At 40.4% G+C, this 24,580-nt stretch overlaps 1 protein-coding gene across 6 annotated transcripts in view; it reads left to right on the top strand.

Moving 5' to 3' along the window:
- Positions 1-24,580, top strand: part of NR3C2 (nuclear receptor subfamily 3 group C member 2) — a 323,767-nt gene that overhangs the window by 244,963 nt on the left and 54,224 nt on the right. For all 6 annotated transcript variants that reach the window (XM_087866499.1, XM_087866500.1, XM_087866498.1 and 3 more), the window contains exons 5-6: positions 9,670-10,020; positions 11,298-11,442. In XM_087866499.1, the coding sequence (XP_087722625.1) occupies positions 9,670-10,020; positions 11,298-11,442 (496 nt within the window). The remainder of the gene's footprint in view (positions 1-9,669; positions 10,021-11,297; positions 11,443-24,580) is intronic.

Here is a 24,580-nt window from a genome sequence, read left to right as displayed (position 1 = left end):
CAGCAAAGCCATCAGTGCCATTTATCATCAAAGGCGCCATCCATTCTTCAGAGCTACGTAGAGGGGTGTTAAAAATCACAACATGCTAGCAGACTATGTTTTAAACAAAGGGAAACCTATCTTTGGAATAGAAGCAGAATACTAATGGAAAAATGGCCGGCAATTTGTGAGAAGAAACCGTGTCTGTTTTTGTTTAATCTCCTTACTGTAAATGTGACATTACTTTAAAAATTACTAACAGTGACATAAATCTGAATTACAGCCTGAAAGAAAAACTTTCAGAATGGCCCAATTATCCTTCCTGAACTACTTAAAGAGTCTCCAAAAGACCTCCTCAGGGCAGCTCATCTTCCAGCTTTGATGGAGAAGGGTTGGCTTGTTTTCATCTAAATCTATGGTTCAATCTTCTGTGTGAAGGAAAAATCGATTATAAGGAATCACGTTAAAAGGGATTTAACGTTTACTTCTCCTGAAAGTTTCCTTTTATGGGTTACCATCATATTTATTAAGAACTTTCTTGAGCTCTTTCTGCCCACGGGTCTTGTCCCTGTGCTTTAATAAAACCACCTTTTTGCTCCGGGGTGGGAGGGGGAAGAACTTCCTTAAATTCTTTCTTGGACCTTTTTTTTTTTTTTTTTTAAATGCAGCTAAGTGATATAAATTTGAAGACTACTTTTGAAACTTAAATGGAAAGCATATTCTTTTAAAGATGGTTTTGTCCGCCTGCTGTGATGAATTAGGTTTTGAGAGAGCCACCAGAGTTCTGGAATTTACACTGTGGCAGAATACCAGATGAAAAAAATAGCAGTTCGTCTTCTACACAGAGCTGAGAGGTCAGGCTTGTGCGTCCGCCCCCACCCTGGCATGGCTCTGCTCACCGCCAGGCAGCAAAGAAGGCTCCTGCTCAGCAGTGACCCGGGACCTGCCAACACAAGACATCATCAGAGTGCCTCAGAATGTCTTAGCGCTAACCCTGTGTGCAGAGAAAAGCTGGAATGAAAATACGAGAAGCAAACGCAAGAGAATCACTTATTCAAAAAAGACCATTTGGTTTGGCTCAGCTTTATCTGGGAGTTTCCAGACCAATTCAGCCTGTATCCTGAAGAGATCCCAGACTAGAAAAATAATTTTTTTTCAAGTACATGCATCATTGGCTACTATTAATTCTTAATTTAGACTTATTCTGATAATGTCAGTGGAATAAAATGTAGAGTAATATTTATTTAAAATGCATGAAAGCTACAAACATTGACATTTGTTTTCTCTTTCCTCAGGCCTATTTAATTCCCCCCCCCCAACTTGATGGCATCGTGTTAACTCATTAACATGTTTACTCATCCTTTTTTTCTATTAGTGTTAGCTTCTAATGTGAAGATTTTTTAAAATTTTGCTTGGCTTCTTTGTCTTGCTTTTTTTTTTTTTTTTAAGATTTTATTTATTTATTTATTTGACAGAGACAGCCAGCGAGAGAGGGAACACAGGCAGGGGGAGTGGGAGAGGAAGAAGCAGGCTCCTAGCAGAGGAGCTTGATGTGGGGCTCCATCCCAGGACCCCGGGATCACACCCTGAGCCGAAGGCAGACGCTTAACGACTGCACCACCCAGGCGCCCCTGTCTTGCATTTTTTAAATGTTAAGATACTAGAGGGATAGTACGCAAAAATGCAGAATGTTTTCTGCATTGTGCCAATTGTGAAAAATACAAGTTTGTATCAATTCATGGGATGTTATCTAGTTCACCAATTCTTCTTCTTGCTAAGAAGTTTTAATAATTTTTAATCATTCAATTATAATCTCCACATTGGTAGTCTCAACCAAAACCTTGTCAGTTTACTTTTCATGTAAGTAATGTAAAGCATTACTTATAATTTTATTAAAATTGAGATGATTTTATATAAAATATGCTGTTAAGTAATAGTCCTTAAAAATAATTAAAACTATAATGATGTGGCTCTAAGTAATTATTTTACAGAAAGAATATTGAGCTAAGGATAAAATATTTTGAAGAAAACTCATCTTGGAGATAAAACTATCCTCCTACTCTTCATATTTTTCCATTCCACTCCATAGTTTTTATTTCTTAGATACATGAATAGTAGTCATAAAAAAAATCTGAAATTGAATTTAGGCAACTTTCCGCGTTGCATTAGAATTCTCAAATACTTGGGAGTCGTAGGGTCACTGGGTGCAGTGAAAGGGACTGAGATGAAGAAGCCATTGCAGTAAAGTAGGAGCAAATGCTAAGAGGGAGAAACAGAGCAAGTGAAACATGCCTGGAAAGTGATGTGCAGACGTTAAAGCGTTATGCTATAAATGTTCTCTTAGAGCTTATTTACAGAATCTTTTGCTGAAAATGTAAAGAAAAATGCCATTAACCTAGGGTAAATCACCTAATATATCTATTGGGTAAACCTTTGTTTATATATTTATAAATATAAATAAATAAGTAAATGCGTGTGTGTATGTAATGCTGCTTAAGGTAGATCGCACTTAGCCGGCTTGCTGGTTTGGGGGGCTATGCATGGGGCCCTTTCTGTTGGTTTTCTGCCTGGGATGTGTCCTAGCATCTGAGCAGTTCTTTTTGGCCTGAGCCAATGGAGGATCCTGCTGGGGCGCAGGAAGGCACAGTAAATTAAGCTGGGCACTGTAGTCTGTTTCCAGGTCACTGCCTTCTGCCTCTTTCTCATACCTTGTTCACCCTTTGACCTTGTTAGAACAGTAATGTTTCTTCATAACACATTCTTAATGAGACTATTTACCTTGCATACCCAATGAGATCATGCTTCGTGTAATAAATTCTGTGCTCGAACATACGCCAAGAAGGCAACCCTTGCAGCTGTTAAAGAATTAACTTTTTAACTGAGGGAGGGACCTTTCACTTGGCAGCCACAGCTAGCATGGCACTGTTTTTCTTATTTTAAGTATCTCATAAAGCAAGGTGGAGGTTTTCTTCCTTTTTTCCCTTTTTGCTTGTTTTGTTTTGTGTCCACAGATATATTGATCTTGAGCATAGCGTAGTTATTCCTAAAGACTGTGAATTTACAGAGCAGATAAATAATATGTACTTTTTTCAAGAATGTTCATCTGATTTCAAAGATCTATTTGTCCAAAGAACTCAACTCTCAGTTGCAGCAAAGCTTAGGAAATTTATTTTTGATCAGAAGTAGTTCTTCCCCCCCTCCCCCAGTGAATACTATTTTTTATACAGACCAGTTTGAATTCTGCATCTTTTGGTACCTCCTTCCATCAGAATTGGTGCCCTCACCTGAGCAAAAGCATAAAGCCTGGGACACCTGCTACAGCCACAGCCCCTGAGTATACCAAAGTTGACCATTCTGCCCAGGGAATGAGGAGAGAGAATATCTTGTGAATCAGAACAGGTCATAATATGCCTCCTACTGAAAAGACTAATCTCTTCAATAGAGGGGACCTGATGGTAACCTTGCTGAACTCATAAAAGTCATTGGAGGGCCAAGCCCTTTTTCATCCCCCTTTGACCTCCTGATTTGATGTCACCTGCACACGTAATGGGGCTTCTCTCCTCTGTTTTTCCATTGTCATTACAATAGCTCACCGCCTACTCCCTCTACCACAGTCCCGTCGGTACCATCCTTGTGACCCTGTTGAAACCACTGTACCCATCTGAGTGATGGTGATGACAGACAGTGGTACCCACCTCACAAGGCACTTCTGAGGATTCAATGAGATACTTTTACAAGATGCCATCCTAGCCCTTAACATACAGATTCTCAATGAATGGCAGCTCTTTACTATCATTATTTCCCTACTAATAAAATCAGTGTAAGGTAGTCCCAGCCTGGCCAGACCTAGAAGACCTGCTGTGTCATCTTTGAAATTCTGGCCCAAGATGGAACCTCTCTGCACACAGCCTCATTGTACACACATTCCTGAGTCTGGCATTAAAAGAATAAAGGGAGGAAAGAAAATGTTGCTAAGTAAAGAGGAAAACATAGTAGATATATATAACTACAGAAACTATAATGCCATTAAAACAATATTAATCATCTGTCTAGCCCCAGAAGTACCTTGTGGGCAGATGCTCGCTTTGCACCTTTCTGACCTCCTGTCTCCAGCAGGGGAAGTATCAGAATATGTCATTGGTGGTTATCTTCCAGAACCTTGTTACTATCTCTGCGAAATTAGTAAACCCCTATTCTAGCTGCTTCGGATTCCTTTGAGTCTCTCTGAGGAGATTTGGCTTCTGGTCTGGAGGACTCTCCTCTTAGAGGAGTCAGTGGTGCTTAACTTTGGGTGGATCCCTACACAGGAAGGTGGCCTGGTCCACGTGGGTCTTCAGTGTAATCTGAATCACACCAGAAGCAAACCAGAGCATGGTGGGAATTAATGCAGAGGGATGCAGGAAAATGTGACCTCCCACAGAAAGATAAAACAGCTTCTCCCTCCCATCGTCTGACTCTCCAAGTATCTTGTCAGTACTGCTGATCCCACACTTACAGCCTGTTTTACAAACCTAATTACTTTCTTGTGTATTGATCCAGCTTCCTTCCCCAAGATTCTACTCTCTTGCCCAGGCTCAGATCTTGTTATTCAACATCGCACTGCTCACAAAACCAAGACACGTTCTACACAGTGGGTAGATAGTGGTTATTGGCCAAGTAGTGAAGTAACATGTTCTCCAATAGCAACGAAACTATATTTATTATAGATGTGAAGATATCTATGGATATTCGTACACACATTACAATATAATATATGGAGATCCACTAATTTGGAACATCTTTTTTCGCCAGGTTTATTGAGGTTATGATTAACAAATAAAAGAGTATATATATTAAACGTGTACTCTGTGATACTGTGATATAAATATACCTGTTGTAATGATTACCACAAGCTACTATATCCGTCACCTCATACAGTTACCATTGTGTGTGTGTGTGTGTGTGTGTGTGTGTGTGTGTGTGTGTGTGTTTGTACGTGTGGAATGTCTTTTAAAGTGGTCAGAAGTTGGGTTTGAGTTTGCCTTGGCATGTTTTCTGTGTTACTAACATCAGTAATGCCTGTTAATTTATTAAATTATGTACATTAATGTGAGAATGTTTAGAGATACTTTTTAAAACACCTTGTTTTCAAGTTCTTTAACTACTGAAGGTGTATTTACAAACAATTGAAATGCCACTTTTTTATTATCAATTGAGAAGCTAATCGTTTGTTCATAAAGCAGGGTACCCATGGGTGTTCACCCCAGCTCCAGGAGTGCATATGGCCTTGTGAACAATAGATGCTCTTTTTCCTGTTAGTACCAATGAGAGAGGTTTTGCTGTGAAACCAATTAAGCCTGTAGAAAAATGACATTCCTTCCTTTGGTTTTACAGCACAGAAATACTTGGTTGTCCCCCCAGCTCTCTGAGTATGCCTTCTCTGGAAGTAGAAAGGCAAAAGAGAAGTCATTCAAATAAAGAGGATGAGGAGGATAGGAAAACATGAGCAAGGCAAGGCTGGCAAAAGAAGTGGGCTATTAAAAGAAGGATTATGGAGTGGGTACTGTAACCGTCCTGTGGGTTCAAACCAGGAGTCATATTTGGCCTGTAAGCAGAAAACACAGGTTTTCATATAACCTGAGGCTATCCTCTCTAATATTTACTACGAAGACCTGAAATTTCAAGACACGGGATGAAGCATTTCTAAAATTACAGATTTCTCACTTTAAATTTTTCCAGTGAAACGTTGTGATTGAAAAAAATCCCGTACCAGTCTTTTATTCTACTCCAGAAGAAGAACAAGAACAAGAATAAGAAAGCTGTCCTAATTACCCATTTCTAGGACTAAAATATCTTTAATTGAACATACTTGAGAAAAATCACAATGAAAGTACTAGGAGAACCTTGTTTACCCCCTCATTTTACTATGAGATGCAAGAATGATAGAATTCCTAGCCAGCCATCATTCTACCCCACCAGTAGTTTGTCATAAAGGTATTTTACAGGTCCCATCAGCCTCAGAAGAGAGAGTAAACCAAAAAAATAAGTCTTGCCATGCTACGTTTAAGGCCTTTGTGAATCACGAGGTCTCATTGGGAATTTTTCACACTTTTTAGAAGGTCCGGCTAGATGATCTCTGCTTGCTTCTGCATATTGGTCAGGATAGGAAGCAGGGCCTCCCCGTTGCACAGCTCCTGGGGGAACAATTCACGGAGATCTATAGAGTTCTGTCTCCCAGCAGTGCCAGGAAAAAGTGGCTGCCAAGATGCTGTTCGTAATTAAGGACTTGGCAGCTGAGGGCAGCCAGTAAGCACATACTAGTTACTGTAACGTCCAGGTAGAACAAGTGAAACTCCTTTAGGTTTAAGCGGCACTGGGACATGTTTACAGTCACATTAATGCACCCCACACACACTGTGCATGTGCGCCCTCCCACCCACAGCTGTCGCTGGCACTTAAGGAATGAAGTGTGGCTCTGGCCACCTGGGAGCATGCGTTCCCAAGCCCAATGCCCATTATCTCCATGTTAATTTAGTAAGGTGGTTGGTAGGCAGTGTTAAGACCCCAAATTTATGTTCACTGATGCTTTGGATAATGGAAACATGCTTTATTAAGGATCTCTGGCAAAAGATTTTCCTGTGTAATTAGCAAACATCTTAATTATACACTTAGATTTGAAGCTCGTACTAATCTTAAAGTATATAATTGATGCATATTAGATAAAGAGAAAAGGGTTAGAAGGGAAGCCGCATAGCATAGCTCCATTAATGGAGTATAATAATTTATTAAAGTTTATTAAAATTTGAATTTGAAATAAATTCAACATTTATTGAGTACCCATAAGCATCATGGAAAGGATGTTATAGGAACACATAAGACACTATTACCAACTTTTACGAGCTTTCATTTTAGAATACAGCATGTATTAGAAGAGCAGCATAAAATTTTCAAGCGTTTTAGAAAGGCTACTTTGAGTAATAAAAGTGTAATTAATTATGTAACTCCCCGTGCTTTTAGAGAAGATATTGGATGAATACACAGGGCTGCAGAATGTGCACACTGAAAATATTACCTTGAGCTATTTAAATAAATACAAATTATTACTCAATTCCAAGTGTGTCCCACATATATTCATAAAAATCACAGGGTAAAGTTAAATGTAACTTAAAAATCTAAACAGAATGTTGATAATCTGCTCAATAGGTTATGCTACAGGACATAGCCTTGTGGATAAGTGCTGGAGAAAACGTTAAGCTTTCTTCTTCGTGATATTTCATGGCATTGACCTTAAATCAGCCATGAGAATAAACATAGCATTATAGACCTAAGGCCTAAAACAAATATGAATTTTATAATTAATTTGCAAGCAAATATCACTTTTAATAAAAGTTGAAAATATAACCCTTAGCTATTTCTAGTCAATCAAATTATAGTTATCATCAGATGTCGTCTTACGAATGAGGACATTTTAATGAACTGGAATATTTTAAATATTTGCAAAATTATGGAAAGAATGGAAGTACCATTGAAATATTATTTCAGGTGTTAGTAATAATTTTCAACATGTTTTTACTTTCCTTACTCAGTTAGCCCTCTGTTAGATAGGAGAGGGAAGCCCTATCATTTCCATTTTTCAGATTAATCAGTTGAGGCTTAGAGACAATTTTAGGTGACATAGGCAGTTCCAAGTGTCTGATTCCCCAAATAATATATGCTTTTGATGAGGCACTTGGCTGACTTCTTTTCTTGGTGGCTTCTCACCCATCCATTCCTCAGAAGCATCTGAGTTCCCCACTGTAAGCTCAGCACTCCCAGGCAGGACTCATTCACAGCTTCCCATTAGCGTATGTGTATATGATACATTTGCTTCTCATTGAAACACTTCCGAAAAAAATCAGATTTTTCTGCCACGAATCTTTTATTGAAGGAGGTAGTCTATAAAGAAATGAAATGATTTGAAAAGGCTTTTAAAGTTGTTCTGCTAATTTTAAACTCCTTAAAGATAGGAATTATATCTTTTAAGCCCAGTTCCAATATTTAATGGATGTGTGGCAGGTAGATGTATTGTTGGCTAGTAGCTTGTCTTGTATCTAAATTGGTAGGTGTTTCCGTGATGAATGTGGTAAATATTATTGGCCACAATTGTAATCATGAATGGTTGTTTTTTAAATCTGAAGTTAATTAGTGTGGCATATTTCTACTCTATGTTAAATTTGTATTCTAGAAGTCCCTTACATGTTAGAACTAAGTAGAAGGTGGCTGGTCCTTCAAGAATTTTGAAATAAACTGTTCAGTAAAATTGGAAACCTTGCATTTGCAAATAAGTTATCACCACAGCTCAAAGTTCAGGTTTTATCCTTTTTATCCATTCAGTCATCCATCCATCTTCCCAGTTATCTCTCTGTCTCCCCATCTACCCCATGTACCTGCCACCCACCCTCCAGTCCTCCCATCTGCCTTCCAGTCTCCCTTCTACCTCCTCAGTCTTTCATTTCTCATTGTCTATTTCAAGAGCCTTGAAGGAAATGAGAAAGAAAAATAGTTGATAGTAAACTTGATATTGACCCTTTGGTTAAATGACCACATTATATTTATTGTCCAAAATGTGGCACTTCTAAGAGTAGACAAGGCACTACTGGTAATCATGCTGGGAAAACCAGTATAAACCAGGACTGTTCTGGGCAAATCCAAACATAAGGTCACTCATACATAATATGTTCTCCAAAAAATTTAAAGTGTGATTCCATTATAGTATTATTATATTTTTTTAGTTCTAGATTATATGATTTGTGAATTGTTTATATTAAAAATATAGAATGACACAGATTTTTAAAGATTTTATTTGTGTGTATTGGTCTAACTTAAACCTGATTTTTTGTAGCATTAATTCCAGTACATGTAGTAGTTAACTCTCTAATTTGAAATCATCTAAATCATATTTAATTTATTCTCTTTTGTTGCCTTGCTTTGGGGTTGATTGTGCTCCCATTAATTCAGTGGAAATCTACAAATCACTGTCTCCAGGTATTGCATTTACCGAGGTGCCAGAGGGGCTGTAAATGAGGAGGGACACCCAATCTTTGTGTTTCGGCGGTTCACAGTATAGCTGGGAATATAGGGTTAGCAGCATTTACACCAAATAACTATGCATAAGCCAGCGATTGCACACGGACCAGAACAGGAAGAGTAAGTGGTAGAGAAGCACCACGAAGAACTAGTAAAGGGGCCAGAGAGAGCTAATTAGAGGGAGCCAAGACAGCACTAAAATAATAAGACCCATTCTGGCACTTGTTGGCAACTTGTTGGTGGGTAATAGTGGGAATTACCGGCTTCTGTAAGATAAACTGAGGCATATATAACTTATTAGCATATGAAGTAATTTTTCCTTCCTCTGAACTGCCATCTCTATCATGTGTTCATTGGCTGTGTGATCTTAGATTTTTTTAACCCTCTGGTCTGTTTCCTCATTATAAAATAAGAATCTTAATAATACCTACTCATAAAATTGTTAAAATGGTTAATTGTTATGAAATAGTTAGGACTGTGCCTGGTATTAGAAAAATACTGAAAAGGGACTATTTCTGTTAGTACAGCAAGACCTCTTTCGAAGAAAAGTAATCAATTTAAGTCCGTATTTAATTGTAACTTACCTCATGTAATGTATCCCAAACATAATCTAAACTTACCCTTATTGTTTATAATTTTTTACAGCTCGAAAGTCAAAGAAGTTGGGCAAGTTAAAAGGTATTCACGAGGAACAGTCACAGCAGCAGCAACCCCCGCCCCCACCCCCGCCCCCCCAGAGCCCCGAGGAAGGGACGACGTACATCGCTCCCGCGAAAGAGCCCTCAGTCAACACAGCGCTGGTTCCTCAGCTCTCCACAATCTCACGAGCACTCACGCCTTCCCCTGTTATGATCCTTGAAAACATCGAGCCTGAGATTGTGTATGCCGGCTATGACAACTCAAAACCAGATACGGCCGAAAACCTACTCTCCACTCTAAACCGCTTAGCAGGCAAACAGATGATCCAAGTCGTGAAGTGGGCAAAGGTACTTCCAGGTAGGACTGCCTCCCCTGCCACGGTCTGCGTCCTGCACTAGACAAGTCAGGGCAACACACGTCGCCATCTCCAACAGTGCAGTTGGAGTTAGCTTCCCGTTAAATCCTCCTACCGGATTTTTTCATCAATATCTCATTAATTGGGTGCGTAGGGAAACTCCCTTCATGTGCTCATTTCTCCTGAGATGTTAGGGCTACGGGTTCTATTGTTAATAGACATTTCTTGTGTTGATGATTGAAAGGGGACATTTCAGACCCCAAATATTCACAAGGTAAAATACATTCTGTTTGTGAGAGCGTAAGCTGAGGCCATGAGCAGCAGCGTGTAACCAGGGCCAATCTGAGCACAGACGAGGAAACCAAGACCTATCAAGTAGTTGTATGAGACCCAGAAAGACTGTTCTGAAAATCTCGTCTTACCTCCAGCACCCTTCAAATTGTCCTTGCAATTCCTACTTTAGTCATTTTTTGTGCTCTAGAGTTTTATTAATAAGGCCCCTGTTAATCTACAGAAATATCACTTAGAATGTTTATCCCGTTGTCCCAGTTCACTAATCAGAGCAGTTTCTTGGATCCCCTGTGGTCAGACAGGGCCTAAAGGAAAAGATCGGGGAAGCTCTGATGGTTGTTTCTTTGAAGGCGGGCTTCTCCAGTGAAACTGTACAAATGGAAGATTACTGTGATGCCCCTGGGGATTCAGGAGATGAGAAAAGGAACAAAAGAAGGGCTAATTCAGGCCCAGATGGGAAGACTGTGGGAGAGGGCAGGACAGTTGCCAAGGATGCTCATTCTGCTTCACAACTTTGTTGGAGTCCGGTACTACCCCAGAAGAAAGGAAACAAGGAATAATACTTTTTCAACCACCCCAAATTCATGAAAATTAAAATCTTCCAGCATTGTAGCAGATATGCAGGAATTGACCATTCTTAAAATATTCTTTATTTTAATGTTACGTTAACGTAGAATGAAGCAAGTTGTACAGGTTAATATAAATTCTTTCAGTCTAACCAAGGGTGTTAGACTGTTATCCACAGTGAAACTCCCTGAACTCCCTGTTTTATTTGTCCTGGCAGTTCACCCTCATTGAAAATTTATGGTGGATTTAGAATGAGATGTTGAACAGGGCCATGCCGACAGTGGGTGCTCCTTAAATGACTGTTGAACTAATTTGAGTCTGTTAGAGACAGGTGACTGTTTGGGGTTGCCCTAAGAAGCTTCTTCCTGGAATGTACTTAAATGCTAAGTGTATTTCTGTGATTAATTGTTCTGTTCTTCAGGATTTAGAAACTTGCCTCTTGAGGACCAAATTACCCTAATCCAGTATTCTTGGATGTGTCTATCATCATTTGCCTTGAGCTGGAGATCGTACAAACATACAAACAGCCAATTTCTCTATTTTGCGCCAGACCTAGTCTTTAATGAGTAAGTACCTATTAATTAGCCTTCATAAAATAAACTGCAGAGTTATTTGTTATGCTTTTTTTTTATGATTTCTATACATAATTCATATGTATATTTGTGAAAGAATCCACTGACACTAGCATTTTTAAGAGGAAAAAATCCTATCATTTAAGAATTTAAAAATTACTTTTTGCAGAACTACCATGCACATGTCTGAGTATATATAAATCAGTATATATAGATCTCATATAATAGTATGTGGGAATTGTCCCAAAAGAAAGATGATCCAGTTGGCTCTAAAAACTTGACTGGTACAAAGCCACGATTAATAGAAAACAGTCTCTTTTGGTATCTCCTCCAGTTGAGAAGACTATCTAATTTCTAGGAAATGTGAATGTATGAAGTGCCAGTTTTTGCACGCATTCATAGAGTGGTTCTATTGTTAACAGTATACAGCTGCTCAGTGTGTTTTCATGACACTCATAATTACCCTTCTTTGCAATCATAAAAAAAGCCAAAATGTTTCTCTGTAGTGAAACGTCTTTAGTTTTATGATGCATTTTAAAAGATCAAAAGAATTGTAAGCGATTTCTTTGGCCGAGAATTCCTTCCTATGTGAAGTTTACATTTCAATACCGTTTGCATTCCACATTAGCGCATTTCGTGTATGTTTGTTTCCAGCCATGTTTCTTTGTCATTGTTGGGTCAAGAAACACCTAATATAAAAAAGGAACATTTGAATTATGATAGTAACCACAGCCATACTCTAACAGATGGCTCTCTCTAGATATGAAAATAGGGGTTTTCAGTAAGGAAACAAGCAGATAAGAAATAGATTGGTGATAAAAGAAAGAAAAGCAATGCAAGAGATTAGAAGTGGACACATAGTGCCAAGAAACCTAAACGGTACCATAGCAATTTCCCTACAAAGTCCAGTTCACTCCAATGTGGTATGCCACAAAGACTGTTTTATTCCAATATAAATTAGGAACATCAGTTGTTGATTCTCAAGGTGACCCTTCTTTTGGCCATTAGTCAGAAAGAATAATTCTACTGCATAATTTTTCACCAAAAGCATGAAGCGAGGCCAAACAACTGACATGCACATTTTCATTTACTTGTTTTCCTCATTAATCAGCTGATATTATTAAATAGTAAGCCTGTTTTCAAATATGGTCTGTAAACCAAAAGAAAAACATGTTCCTTGTTTTAAAAGTGTGGGTAAACAAGAATCTCTACTCCATGCCATCCAGCGTGTCTCCACTTGATTTTAACAGATTTCAGTGATCCGTTCCATCTTATTGAGTACATGTATTAATTTTTTTCCCACAAAATACATATAACATAAAAATTTTCCATGGGAGCCATTTTTAACAGTTCAGTGGCATTAGTTACGTTCACAGTGCTGTGCAACCGTCCCCACCTTCCATCTCCAGGACTTCTTCATCGTCCCAGACAGACACTTTGAACCCCTTAAATGAGAACTCCACAGTCTCCCCCCTGCCCCCAAACACCTGATAACCTCTAGTCCATGGCTTTGCCTATTTAGGTAATTCACACAAGTAGGGTCACACGATATGTAGCCTTTTGTGTCTGGCTTATTTCACGGAAGCATAATGTTTTCAAGTCTCATCCGTATTGTACCATGTATCAGAATTTCATTTTATGGCCGAATGATATTCCAATGTATGTACATAGGATCGATCCTCGTTGTTTGCAGATTCTGCATCTGTGAATTGACCTTCTGGCTACGTTTATTTGTAGCCCTAGAGTCAGTACTCACAGCACTTCCACAGTCCTTCGCAGACGCGCCCAGAGCAGCAATAAATTTGCCTCTCCCGGCATGTACGTTTCAGCTGAGACTCTCTGCCTTTCTGTTTCGGTTCTCATACTGTGAACAAGTGGCCTTTTCATGGTCTATTTACTACCACGTTTTTTGCATTTTTGTGCTTTTTGTTGGTGATTTCACTGTTCAGAATGACCTCTAAGCAGAGTGCTGAAGTGCTATCTAGTGTTCCTAAAGCAAGATGTGCCTTAGGGGAAAAAATATAGGTCTTAGATAAGCTTCTTGCGGGCATGAGTTATAGTGCTGTTGGCTTTAAGTTCAATGCTAATGAATCAGCTATATATCTGTTAATAAGGTGCCCTTAAACAGAAATACACATAGAGCAGGATTACGCATAGATCCGTTGATGAAAGTGACCCGTGGCTCTCGAGAACCTAACCCTGTATTTCCCTTGGGGGAACAGTTCAGTATTCACTGATTCAGTGTTTGCTGCAACTTTATAAAATGTAACTACCTTATTTATTTTTACCAAGTAAAGAGCATTGACCACATTTTGTTTACTCATTCATCTGTCAGTAGACCCTTGGGTTGTTTACCACCTGTGGCTAATGTAAGTAACATTGCTGCAAATAGTTGTACATCAGTATCTGTCCCTGCTTTCATTTCTTTTTGGTATATATCTAGGAGTGGAAACTCTGGACCATGTTGCAATTCTACGTTAAACTTTTGAGGAGCCACCATACTGTCTTCCCCAGCAGTTATACTATTTTACATTCCCACCAGCAGTGTAACAACAGTTACAAGAGTTCCGATTTCACCACACCCTTGCGAACATTTATTTTCTGTTTTGGGCTTTTTTTTTTTTTTAAAGATTTATTTATTTGAGAAAGAGAGAGGAAGAGAGATGGGGGAGGGGCAGAGGGAGAGGGAGAGAGAGAATCTCAAGCAGACTCCCTGCTGAGCACAGAGCCAGACACGGGGCTCTATCCCAGCATCCTGAGATCTTGACCTGAGCCAAAATCAAGAGTTGGACGCTTAACCAGCTGAGCAACCCAGGTGCCCCTGGGTGGTTTGGGTTTTGGGGGGTTTTTGAAGGGGTTTTTTGGGGGGGGGTTTTGGGGGGTTTTTTTTTTGTTTTTTTGTTTTGTTTTTTTAATAGCTATCCTGGTAGGTATAAAATGTTTGGGGATGGGATTTTCTTTTATTTTGAAAAATATTTGATATATAACATTTTGTAAATTTGAGGTGTCCATGTTGATTTGAGACATTTATATATTGATTGTAATATGATTGCCATTTTAGCAGATACTGAGCACTTCTGTCAAGTCCCATAATTGTCATTTCTTTCTTTTGGTAAAAGTAATTAAAACCTAGTCCATTAGCAAGGTTGCAGATTATAATACAGTATTTTATACATTCACTTATACTGCACATTAAGTCTGCAGAACTTACTTGTCTACTAGTTGCTAGTTTGTACCTTTAAAACAACATCTCTCCTATCCCCCTGCTTTCACCCCCGGTAACCACTATTGTACTCTTTGTTTTTACAAGTTAGCCTTTTTTAGATTTCATGTATAAGTGATATATAGCATTGTCTTTCTCTGTCTGACTTAACTCTTAGGAGTTGTGAAGTCCTATCTCATTTGGTTTTGATTTGCATTTCCCTAATGACTAATGATGTCAGGCCTCTGTTCATGAGCTTATTGGCTGTTTGTAGATCTTCTTTGGAGAACTGTCTGTTCAAGTCCTTTGGTCATTTGTAATTGGATTGTCTTTTTGTTCTTGAGTTGTAGGAGTTCTTTATATACTCTGGATATTAAACCCTTATCAGAGATGTGATTTGTATATTTTTCCCATTCTGTGTGTTGTCTCTTTGCTCTTGATAGTATCCTTTGAGGCATTTAAAATTAGAGTTTTTAACTTTAATGAAGTACAGTTTATTTTTCTTTTGTTGCCTATGTCTCTGTGTGCTCCATTAGTTTTTAATTGTATGCATTTATCCAAGTATATAGGTTCCCAAAAAAGTACAAAAGTGTAAGAATCCTTTTTAACAAATGAGATTTTGGGGAAAGCAGCTAATATATGAAGCCTAAATTAACGTAATTGAAAGGTTTGGGAAATAAATAAGAAACCAAAAATAGAAAAGGGCATATACACTTTGTGTACATTTGCCTATTGTAAAAAATACTAATAGAGATAAAATGGAAACACAAAAATGGCTTTCTAATGTTATAAATAGTTAAATGTTATGATATTATATAATTATTAGAATGAAAATTTTGTCTCTGTTCTTAAAACTTTGACCTTAACCCCACCCTAGAGTTCTATAGGTTTCTCTCAACTAGAAAGCATAGGGCAGGGCTATGTTTTTCAACATTGAGAAAGGGGAGAACCTACTTCAGAAAACATTTGGAAATCACATAAAACCTTTTGATCAAATCACTCCAACAACAAGAGCTTGATCAGTAGCTCTATCACAGGATGCTATCATAGACCCTGTAATTTTAGGGAAACAATTAAGTTAGAGAGGATGGCCTGCTTCATCCTGCATTTATTGAAGGAGTATTTGCTAACTGTTGTCAATGTTCTGAACAGTGCTTTTAGAATAGGAAGAAGAATGTATATATAGTACCTGCTCATGGAACATACGGTCTGATCGGGGAGACAGATATTGATCAGAGAATCCTAAAATTATGATTTTAAGTATTGAAAGGGAAAGCACTTTGGGGGCAGTTAACGGGAGGTATTGATCTAGTCAGGAAAGCTTCCCTGGTATTGACTAAACTAGTATCAGCCAGGTGGAGGGAGTACAGGAGGAGGGACGTTGATTGAGGCTGAGGGACCAGCATGTGCAAACCCAGCAGCAGGAAGGAACTCCATGCAGAGCTGTGTAGTGATGGGACACGGAGAGAAATGCAAAGATGTTGAAAGGCGAAATCGCCAGGAATTGCTGGAGGTCAGATTCAGGTAGAGAAAGGGGAGGGGAGGAAGAAATGGGTGTCTAGGATGACTTCCAGGCCTCTGCCTTAAGTGCTAGGTAGGATTTGGTGTCACTGCCTGGGAAAAGGGAGCAAGGGTAGAGGACGAGAGTTTGGAAGGGAGAGTGTGAGCCCAGTTTTAAACATAAGATTGAATTGCCTTTCAAATATTATTCAAGGAAAGATATTAAATAAGCAGTTATTATACACACCTGAAGCTTAGAGAGAGGTCCCAGCCGAAGATACAAACTTTGGACTCATTTTAGAGGCAGTAAAGGACCTAGTGTGTGCTAGGTCACAGATCCTAAGGAAAGAGAGGGCTTCCAGAAAGAAAGTATGGCTACCAGTGTTAAACGCCATGTGAGTCCAGTGAGCAGTGAACCGGAAAGCTGGAAGCACACCTCCCTCCTTGCCTGTCAACAGCTTACAGTCTTGTCTGCTGAACATGGCCCTATACTTTCCCTCAGCCAGTACCTGGACTTGCAGACCATTCCGCCAGATGAAGGAAGGAGTTGGCATTTTGTGCAAGGAAGTAACATACGCCCTTCAGCCGAGGGTCTGATCAGCTCTCATGGGATCCTCCCTTGCTCTCGCATTAAACCTGCACTGGCTCAGGCCACCTCTCACCTGCGTCGACAGCTCACTCCTAGGTGTCTGTATCCCTACTTTGTCTCCCTGGTACCTCCTCATTGAAACCACGAGTTCTGTCATCATTAGTTTTTAATTTCCACCACCTGGCATGGTGTCCAAGGCAAAGTAGGAACTCTATCGATATTTGCCGAATAAATGAATTATTGAACAAATGAACCAATCTATTAATTAGTCTATAAGACGCTTTCTAAGCTATCATTGCTACTTATGAGGATGACGTTTATGATAAAGAAGTGTGATAGGGGATGCAGTGTTCATGCCAGAAGCTTTGCTATATTTAAAACCGTGAACAAAACTTTAATAGTTAATCCTTTGTGTTTGCCTTCTCCTGTGAATCAGATCTGAAAGTTCCCAAAGAGCTTATCCTTACGCTGTGTACTGGCTTTATTGGAGTTGGAGGAAAGGTGGGGAGCAGGGAATAATTAAGGAAAACAGTCTTTCCCATATTTTTTTATTAAACATTGGGGTGAAGATATGAGTTAATACTTTAAATTAGCATAGAACTTTTCTTATTATAAATGCGAAACTTTTCAAATATGTATTAAATGATTAATTATTCAATTGTACCTTGAAACAGCTTATCATATATTGCTACAGATCGCTGCAAGTATTCAAATTTCTTATCAATTCAGTACACATATTAAAACTCCCATTTAAGCCTGTAATGAAATTTCTTCCAATTTTTTTTTTTTTAAATTTCTGAAAGGCAGACGCAGTGTTACCACTCTCTTTGAAGTCTTGGCCAGTATTTTAGAATTAAAAGTATATTTAAAAGCATGTTTATATTGTCTCAAGTGGTAGCCCAACAAAATGGTTTTTGAATGATCTTTCACTGCCTTTGTGGTTCCTGAACCTTTATTTTGTTTATTTATTTGGTTGGGCGACAGTAGGAGCAAGAGTTTAAGTCTTGGTGCCACTTTCTGAGCCCCTCAGAGTGAGCGCTGAGTGTGTTTGCCCCGGGACTCGAACTCCTTAACCTCAGCTCTGTAGTGGCGGAGGGTGTACCCCTCCCCCCGGCATTGGCTGTGTGATGGCAACACCAGGAGGGAAGTAGACTCAGTATCAGTCATTTCCTGTTTCATGGAGTGCGTCTGTCCCTGTTGTATCCCCAGTGGCACTCACTGTGTTGCCATGGTCCAGTTGTCCTTAGTGAGGGGCTGTCCCCAGGCCACAGTGCCCATAAGGACCCTCTGCACCTAAGGTCCCAAAGCTCTGGTAGGCCTGGCTCATCCTCAGGCTGTGTATTCCAAGGCCGTGTCACTGTTGTGCCGGCTGGGATCAGGGTGTGCCCATGAAGGCCAGGAGTGGATGGAGTTAGAACATGGCAGGCCTCACCCACCCCTCCCAAGGCAGCATGGTTGCTATTCCTGAGGTGACATCTGTGCCTGGACCCTCGTTCCAGCAGGGTGAGAGCCAATGATGGGTGGGGGACAGGAGTTCTGATGAGAGGAGCCACGGAAATAGGATGAGCCTGGGTCAGCTTCCCCTTCACTGGCTTCATTTACTTTTCCTCCTCTATCCCCAGAGGCTCTTCCCCTCTTCTCTTCCCTTTCTGTGGCTTTCAAACAGGATTTCTTACTTCCCCTGTGCTCACTGGGACACTGTTCTGTGTAGTTTCCAATATCTGACCTCCACCCTTTCCCTCTCCCTTTCCTCCTGCTCCTTCTGCTCCCCCCCTTCCTTCCTCTTTCTCCATCTCTTTCTGTCTCTCTCTCTGTCTTACACACACACACACACACACACACACACACACACAACACACACACACACACACACACACACACACACACACACACCTCTACCCCTACCTCCTGTCTTCTGAGATTTCTTCTGTTTTTTTTCTTCTGGGTCAGTATGAAAAGATAAACTGAAGGAACAAAAGTCCCCCTTCTGTGCCTTATCTTTCCACTGGACCCTATGGAAACCCAGGCCCTGTTCTACCAGCTAGAGGGCCAAGGACTGTGGCAGAATGGTGCGGCCATTTTGTGTGTTGGACAGGAGCCACAGCTCCCCCTTTAGAGGGCGCACGTGCTGCCCTTCTCCCAGTGGTTCCCACCACCCCCTGCTGTTTGCACCTGGCTCTTTTCACTCATGCCCAGCCCCTGTACACTATTGAGATTGACACTCCTGAACAAAAAAACAATGTCACAAATTAGAAGATGGTCAATCCTTGCCTGCAAGTGGCAGAAACATTGCAGAATGGGATTACCTTCCTGTTGCACAAAGATAAGGTGTGGAGGACATCTTGCCACCTGAAGGAGACAAGGCAGAGGGAACTGTAGGCAAAGGTGCAATGAAACCTGAGGATATTTTATAAGCTACAAATGAGAAATAGGCATTCAGTCATATATGGAAGCAAAGGAAGGGTAGGTGCAGAACAAGAGGTATTTCTTCCCTTCTTTTTTCTCCCAATTTGGAAACAGTATTTCTTTCCCTTAGTCAGCTAGCATAGTGATAAGCAGTAGAGTCAGAATAAAAAGTTACTTCTAGACATTTCCAGCAGTGGAGAGGAGGGAAGTTCTTAAATGGGCAGCTTGACGGTGGATGCTGCTTCTGGGTTACTGCTCACATTAAGGAAAGTTCTTGAAATGAACATGCAGGAGTCAGGGATTGCCCTTTCCTGAGAAAGGCGAGAACACTGAAGAGTATTAAGACTAGACCTGTAGATAGACCTTCTAACTCATTCCTCGACCCATCTTCTTTTTCACCAAACCCTGCCTTCTCATTTTGGACTGTTCTTGGGAGAAGGAAGTAAGTGATATTTATTCAGTCCATTCATCCGACAAATATTTCTTGAGCAACTTCAGTATACCAAGCCCTGTTGTAGGCACTGGGAATACATCAGGAAGAAGATGGAGTTCACGCTCTGGTGGTGGGTGGGTATCGGGATAGCAGAAGTGGGGGTCGCAAGGTGAAGAAGTCCTGCCTGCTGTGTCTCCAAGGACTGTAACTCAGGGAACCAAGCTTCATCCTTGTGTACAACCACCAAAAAGTGGTATTTAAAATAATAAGGTGAAGTTTGGATTCTCTCAGAAGATTTATGAGCGCCCTTGGTTAGCCACATTGACCTCCTCATGGTGCCTTGAATGATCTAAGCTCATCCTGTTCTCTGACCCTTTCCACCTGCTATTTGTTCTGGGCAGGAGGATGGTCCTTTCTTACCTTCTTGTCTCAGCTGGAAATATGCCTTATTCAGGAGCCTGACCACCAGATCTTGAGAGACCCATCTGCTCAGTCCCTCCCCATTGTAGCACGTTTACTTTCTTTGTAGTAGGTCTCCTGCTGCCATAACGTAGACTCAGAGAGGGCAGGAAACTGGCCTGTCTGGTTTATCTTTGTATACCCAGCACCTAGAATACTATCTGGCATTAGTAAGTGCTTGATGAACTAATTAATTTTAAAATGCTATTTTCAGCATTTTTTCCCGCTGCTTCTCTGCATAAACTCTCTGCAAGCTAAATTAACCTTTCTCTTCCCTTAGTTCTTTCTTTCCACTGCTGTGCCTTTGCTCCTAAATTTTCCTTTTCCCTCCCGCTCACTCAACCCAAAGGACACCTCCTCTCTGGTGACGTCTGTTACCTTCAAAATCAAGAGGGACTTTTTGCCCCAAATCTCTTTTTTCTATATCAATTATTTGCTGCTTTTTGTGTTTTATATACGTTTTCACTCCAGATATACTGTAAACTTCTAGAGCACAGGAAGCATACCTGAAAAAAATTTTCCTTAATGTTTAGCAAAATGCTTTTTACATATTGGCACTCAGTGGCTTTTTTTTTTTTTTTTTTTTTTTTGGTCTGTTAATGAGTTTTCTTTCTAGTACAAGGGTCAGATGCAAGATTCTGATATGGGTTTATTCTACAATGCTTTTGGGGCATAGCATGTGAACTTAATGAAAAAGATTCATTTTTTGTAGGGTTCTTTCAAATTTTACTTCAGGAACATTGCTATATGTTAATATTTCTGGCATGTTGCTTCTTGTCATGCACTCGAGAAGTTTCCTAAGTAGTTAATGAAGCTGGGTAATTGCCAGTATAGTATGAAATTAAAACAAAAGTGGGGCTGTAAATGGAACGCACTGTTTAAGCTCCATAGAACTACAGAGGTTGCACAGAGTAGTCTTTTTTGGGAGGGGGTTTGGGGGGTTGGGTTTTGGGGATTTTTCTGGGTTTTTTGTTGTCGTTTTGTTTTTTATAACCAGTCTCCTGTTGAAAACACTGGCCTTTTTTTTTTTTTTTAAGATTTATTTATTTATTTGAGAGAGAGAGAGAACCTGAGCAGGGGGAAGGGCAAAGGGAGAGGGAGAGAGAATCTATAAGACTCAGCACTGAGTGTGGAGCCCCACACAGGGCTCGATCTCACAACCCTGAGATCATGAGCTGAGCCCAAATCGAAAGTCAGATGCTTAACCAACTGAGCCACGCAGCCACCACGAGACTGCACCAAGCAGTAATGATGCAAGAAATATGTCCAAGCTTTACTCTGACTAACTAGAGGGAGCTATTTTTTATTTTGAATAAAAGTCAAAACCAGTTTAAGGTCACATGTTATCTGTAAAAGGTTTAGTGTGGCTAATATTAGCATGTTGCTTTGTATTTCAATTAACATGCCCAAAGACTTTGACTCTTGAGCCAAAAATACTCTTCCTTTCAATACAAAATAAAATCACTGGAATGAATTTCTTTTTTTTTTTTTTTGAAAAATTGATAAACAGAGAAAAATTAATTTTGGTGCAGTGATTACATGGTAAGATTGGGGCAGGTGGTGAGGAATGGATTAGTTACAAAACTGAGGAGAGCGCGAGGCTTCCCCCCCCTTGACAGAGATCATCATAGGTAGTGTCTCTGATCACCCCCCTCTAGACTGAAGGAAGAGAACACACTCGAATGTGTCTTGATACATAGTGTTCGGTGAACTTACATCTCTGCACACTTCTAGAACCAAAACCTCATGATTATCCATTTTTATTGTATCATACAGGAGAGATGATTTGGGTTTTAATCCTCCATTTCCACCCATGAAACCTGAGCAAGTGAATAGAGTTGTGTATTTGGAGGGCTCTGAAGAGGGTAATTTTTGAGAGGGGGCCTTCTGGCATCAATACTTTTCTGAAAGAAACAAGTAGAGAAAGGAAAGAAAAAAAAGGGGGGGGCCATATTTGGTGACCTTCAGCCTACTTATTAAAGCTCATCTGTGGGGTGCCTGGATAGCTCAGTTGGTCAAGCATCCGACCTCAGGTCATGATCTCAGGGTCCTGGGATTGAGCCCCATGTCGGGCTCTGCAGAGTCTGCTTAAGATTCTCTCTCTCCCTGGGGCGCCTGGGTGGTGCAGTCATTAAGCGTCTGCCTTTGGCTCAGGGTGTGATCCTGGCGTTCTGGGATCAAGCCCACATCAGACTCCTCCACTGGGAGCCTGCTTCTTCCTCTCCCACTCCCCTGCTGTGTTCTCTCTCTCTCTGGCTATCTCTCTCTCTGTGTCGAATGAATAAATAAAATCTTTAAAAAAAAAAAAAAAAAGATTCTCTCTATGCCTCTCTCCTCCTTCAACCCCTGCACGTGCGTGCACAACTCTCACTCTCTCTCAAAATAAATAAATAAATCTAAAAAAAAAAAAAATCTCATCTGTGTATCTGCAGTAGGAGTACTGCCCCAGCCAGGGTCCTTATTTACAGATGTGGCAACCTTTGTCTAACGGCCTCTCACCTGTGCTCATGCACCTTGAAATAACCACTGCCTCAACAGAATCAATGGAATCCATAGTTTATAAACTCCTAATTTCTGTTTTGCTGCAGGTGTGATATCACTCTCTGTCTTAGTCAGCTGGGGCTGCTAATACAAAATACCACGGGCTGGGTGGCTCGCACGGCAGACATCCATTCCTCACGGTTCTGGAGGCGGAAGGTCTGAGATCAAGGTGCCTGTATGGCTGTGTTCCTTGAGGGCCCCCTTCCTGGCTTACAGACAGCTGCCTTCTCACTGTGTCCTCATATGGGGAAGAGAAAAAGCTCTGGTGTCTCTATTTCTTCTTCGTTCTTTAATCCCACCATGGGGGCTGTACTCATCTCAACGTATTTACTCCCAGAAGCCTCACCTCCTGCTGTTATTACCTTGGGGGTTAGGATTTCAACAGAGGAATTTGGGGGAACACAGCATTCAGTCTGTATCATCTCCACTTACATGGATAATAGGGTACAATCAGATGGTTTAGAGGGGGTTGTGAAGGATGATGAGCAGGTGCTTTTAGAGCTTTTGTTTACATAAGTTATATCTATTCATATTTACCCATCTTAGAAATTAAAACAAATTTTTAGAATATGGTTTTATCATTCACTTTAAAATAGCAAATACATATTATATAAATAACATAAACAGCATAGCATAAATATTTTATGGAAAATAGCTTTTTTAACAAAAGAAAAGTATTAAAAGAATGGCAGTCTTATGCTTTTTTGTGAATCCTTTCAATCTGACGTAGATGAAGACAGTTGCATTCCCTTGTCTGCTGCTCATACTCAGTGGCTTCGTATTCTCCTGGGCTTAGGGGAAGCCTCACTTGTGGTCTGGATCTCTGTTTGCTCATTCAGGAAAGACTTTATCTCTCCTCCATGTCGGACAGTGACACCTGACCAGAACGTGGTCCTCATGCTTTAAGGGCTCTCAGTCTAGTAGCAGAATACTTATGGAGCCTACTGTGTGCATTTTCTGTACTTGATGCTTTTATATGAACTGTCTTGTTTAGAGACAGTCATATTTTCAGGCAGATACTATTATCACTGCTTTATAAATAATTCAGCCGCCTCAGACAGAGAGAGGTTCAGTAGGGCTATCCAAGATCACGTAGTCGCTGAGAGGTGGATCTCAGGTTTGAGCCCAGCATTTCCCTGGAAGTTCATACTATTCTCCTTATGCCGTATGTCTCCACACATCTACAGAGTAATGGAAATGGAAGGGTCTTCAGGGTCCCTTCCAACCTCCTATTGTTTATGATTCTGCTTTACCACAAGATAACTTATAGCTATGAGAACTTGTGACTAAAATGAGGCCAGTTAAAAGGGAGGACAGTATTATAAGGGAATATGCTAATTGCTTCCCCTAACGTGAAATTTATGTCATTCTATTGTTTAGCTCAAAAAAATTATGACCAATGGCTAGCGTTTCACGGGTCATTAATAAATATTGAGAATATTTACAATGTGCAAAGCACCATGGCGACTATTGTAAGGAACCCAAAAATTTTCGTCCTCCAGAATTCTGTCGTGTGGTTGGTGAGTTAAGACCCAGACACAAGAGTAGTGGCCCAACAGGGTGAAGTCCACATGACAAGCGTGACGAATAAGTTTTATTGAAGATGGGGGCCCCAGGAGTTTAGAGAGAAGGTGATTCCCCTGGGCTGAAGTGACCAAAGAAAGCCGCCTGGCAGAATTATCTGGCTTTGGAACTTGTGTTAGCCTCCAAAGAAGGGTGGGCACAGTGAACACAGTGCTCTGCGGTCCAGGCGTGAGGCGTTGTACCTTGAGCAGGAAAGGGGATGAGCCTCTGAAATTCAGAGTTGAAGTTACCGAACTGTGCGTCGGACATGAAGAAATGCGGGCTCACACTTCAGAATGGACGGGGCTGTTTCTTTCCCGCGCTCCTTTTCTTGCTAGTTTTGTTTTCCCTAACCTCCTTTCCGCCATAACTGACACTTATTTTTTCTTTCTTGTCCCAGCCTTCCACTTCTGCTTGACCCTTTCTCCTTCCCTCCATT

Source organism: Ursus americanus, chromosome 13, assembly GCF_024610735.1.
Source record: "Ursus americanus isolate L20-20 chromosome 13, mUrsAme1.1.p, whole genome shotgun sequence".
In the NCBI taxonomy this organism is placed as follows: Eukaryota; Metazoa; Chordata; class Mammalia; order Carnivora; family Ursidae; genus Ursus; species Ursus americanus.
This window is presented reverse-complemented; position numbering and strand designations above follow the sequence as displayed.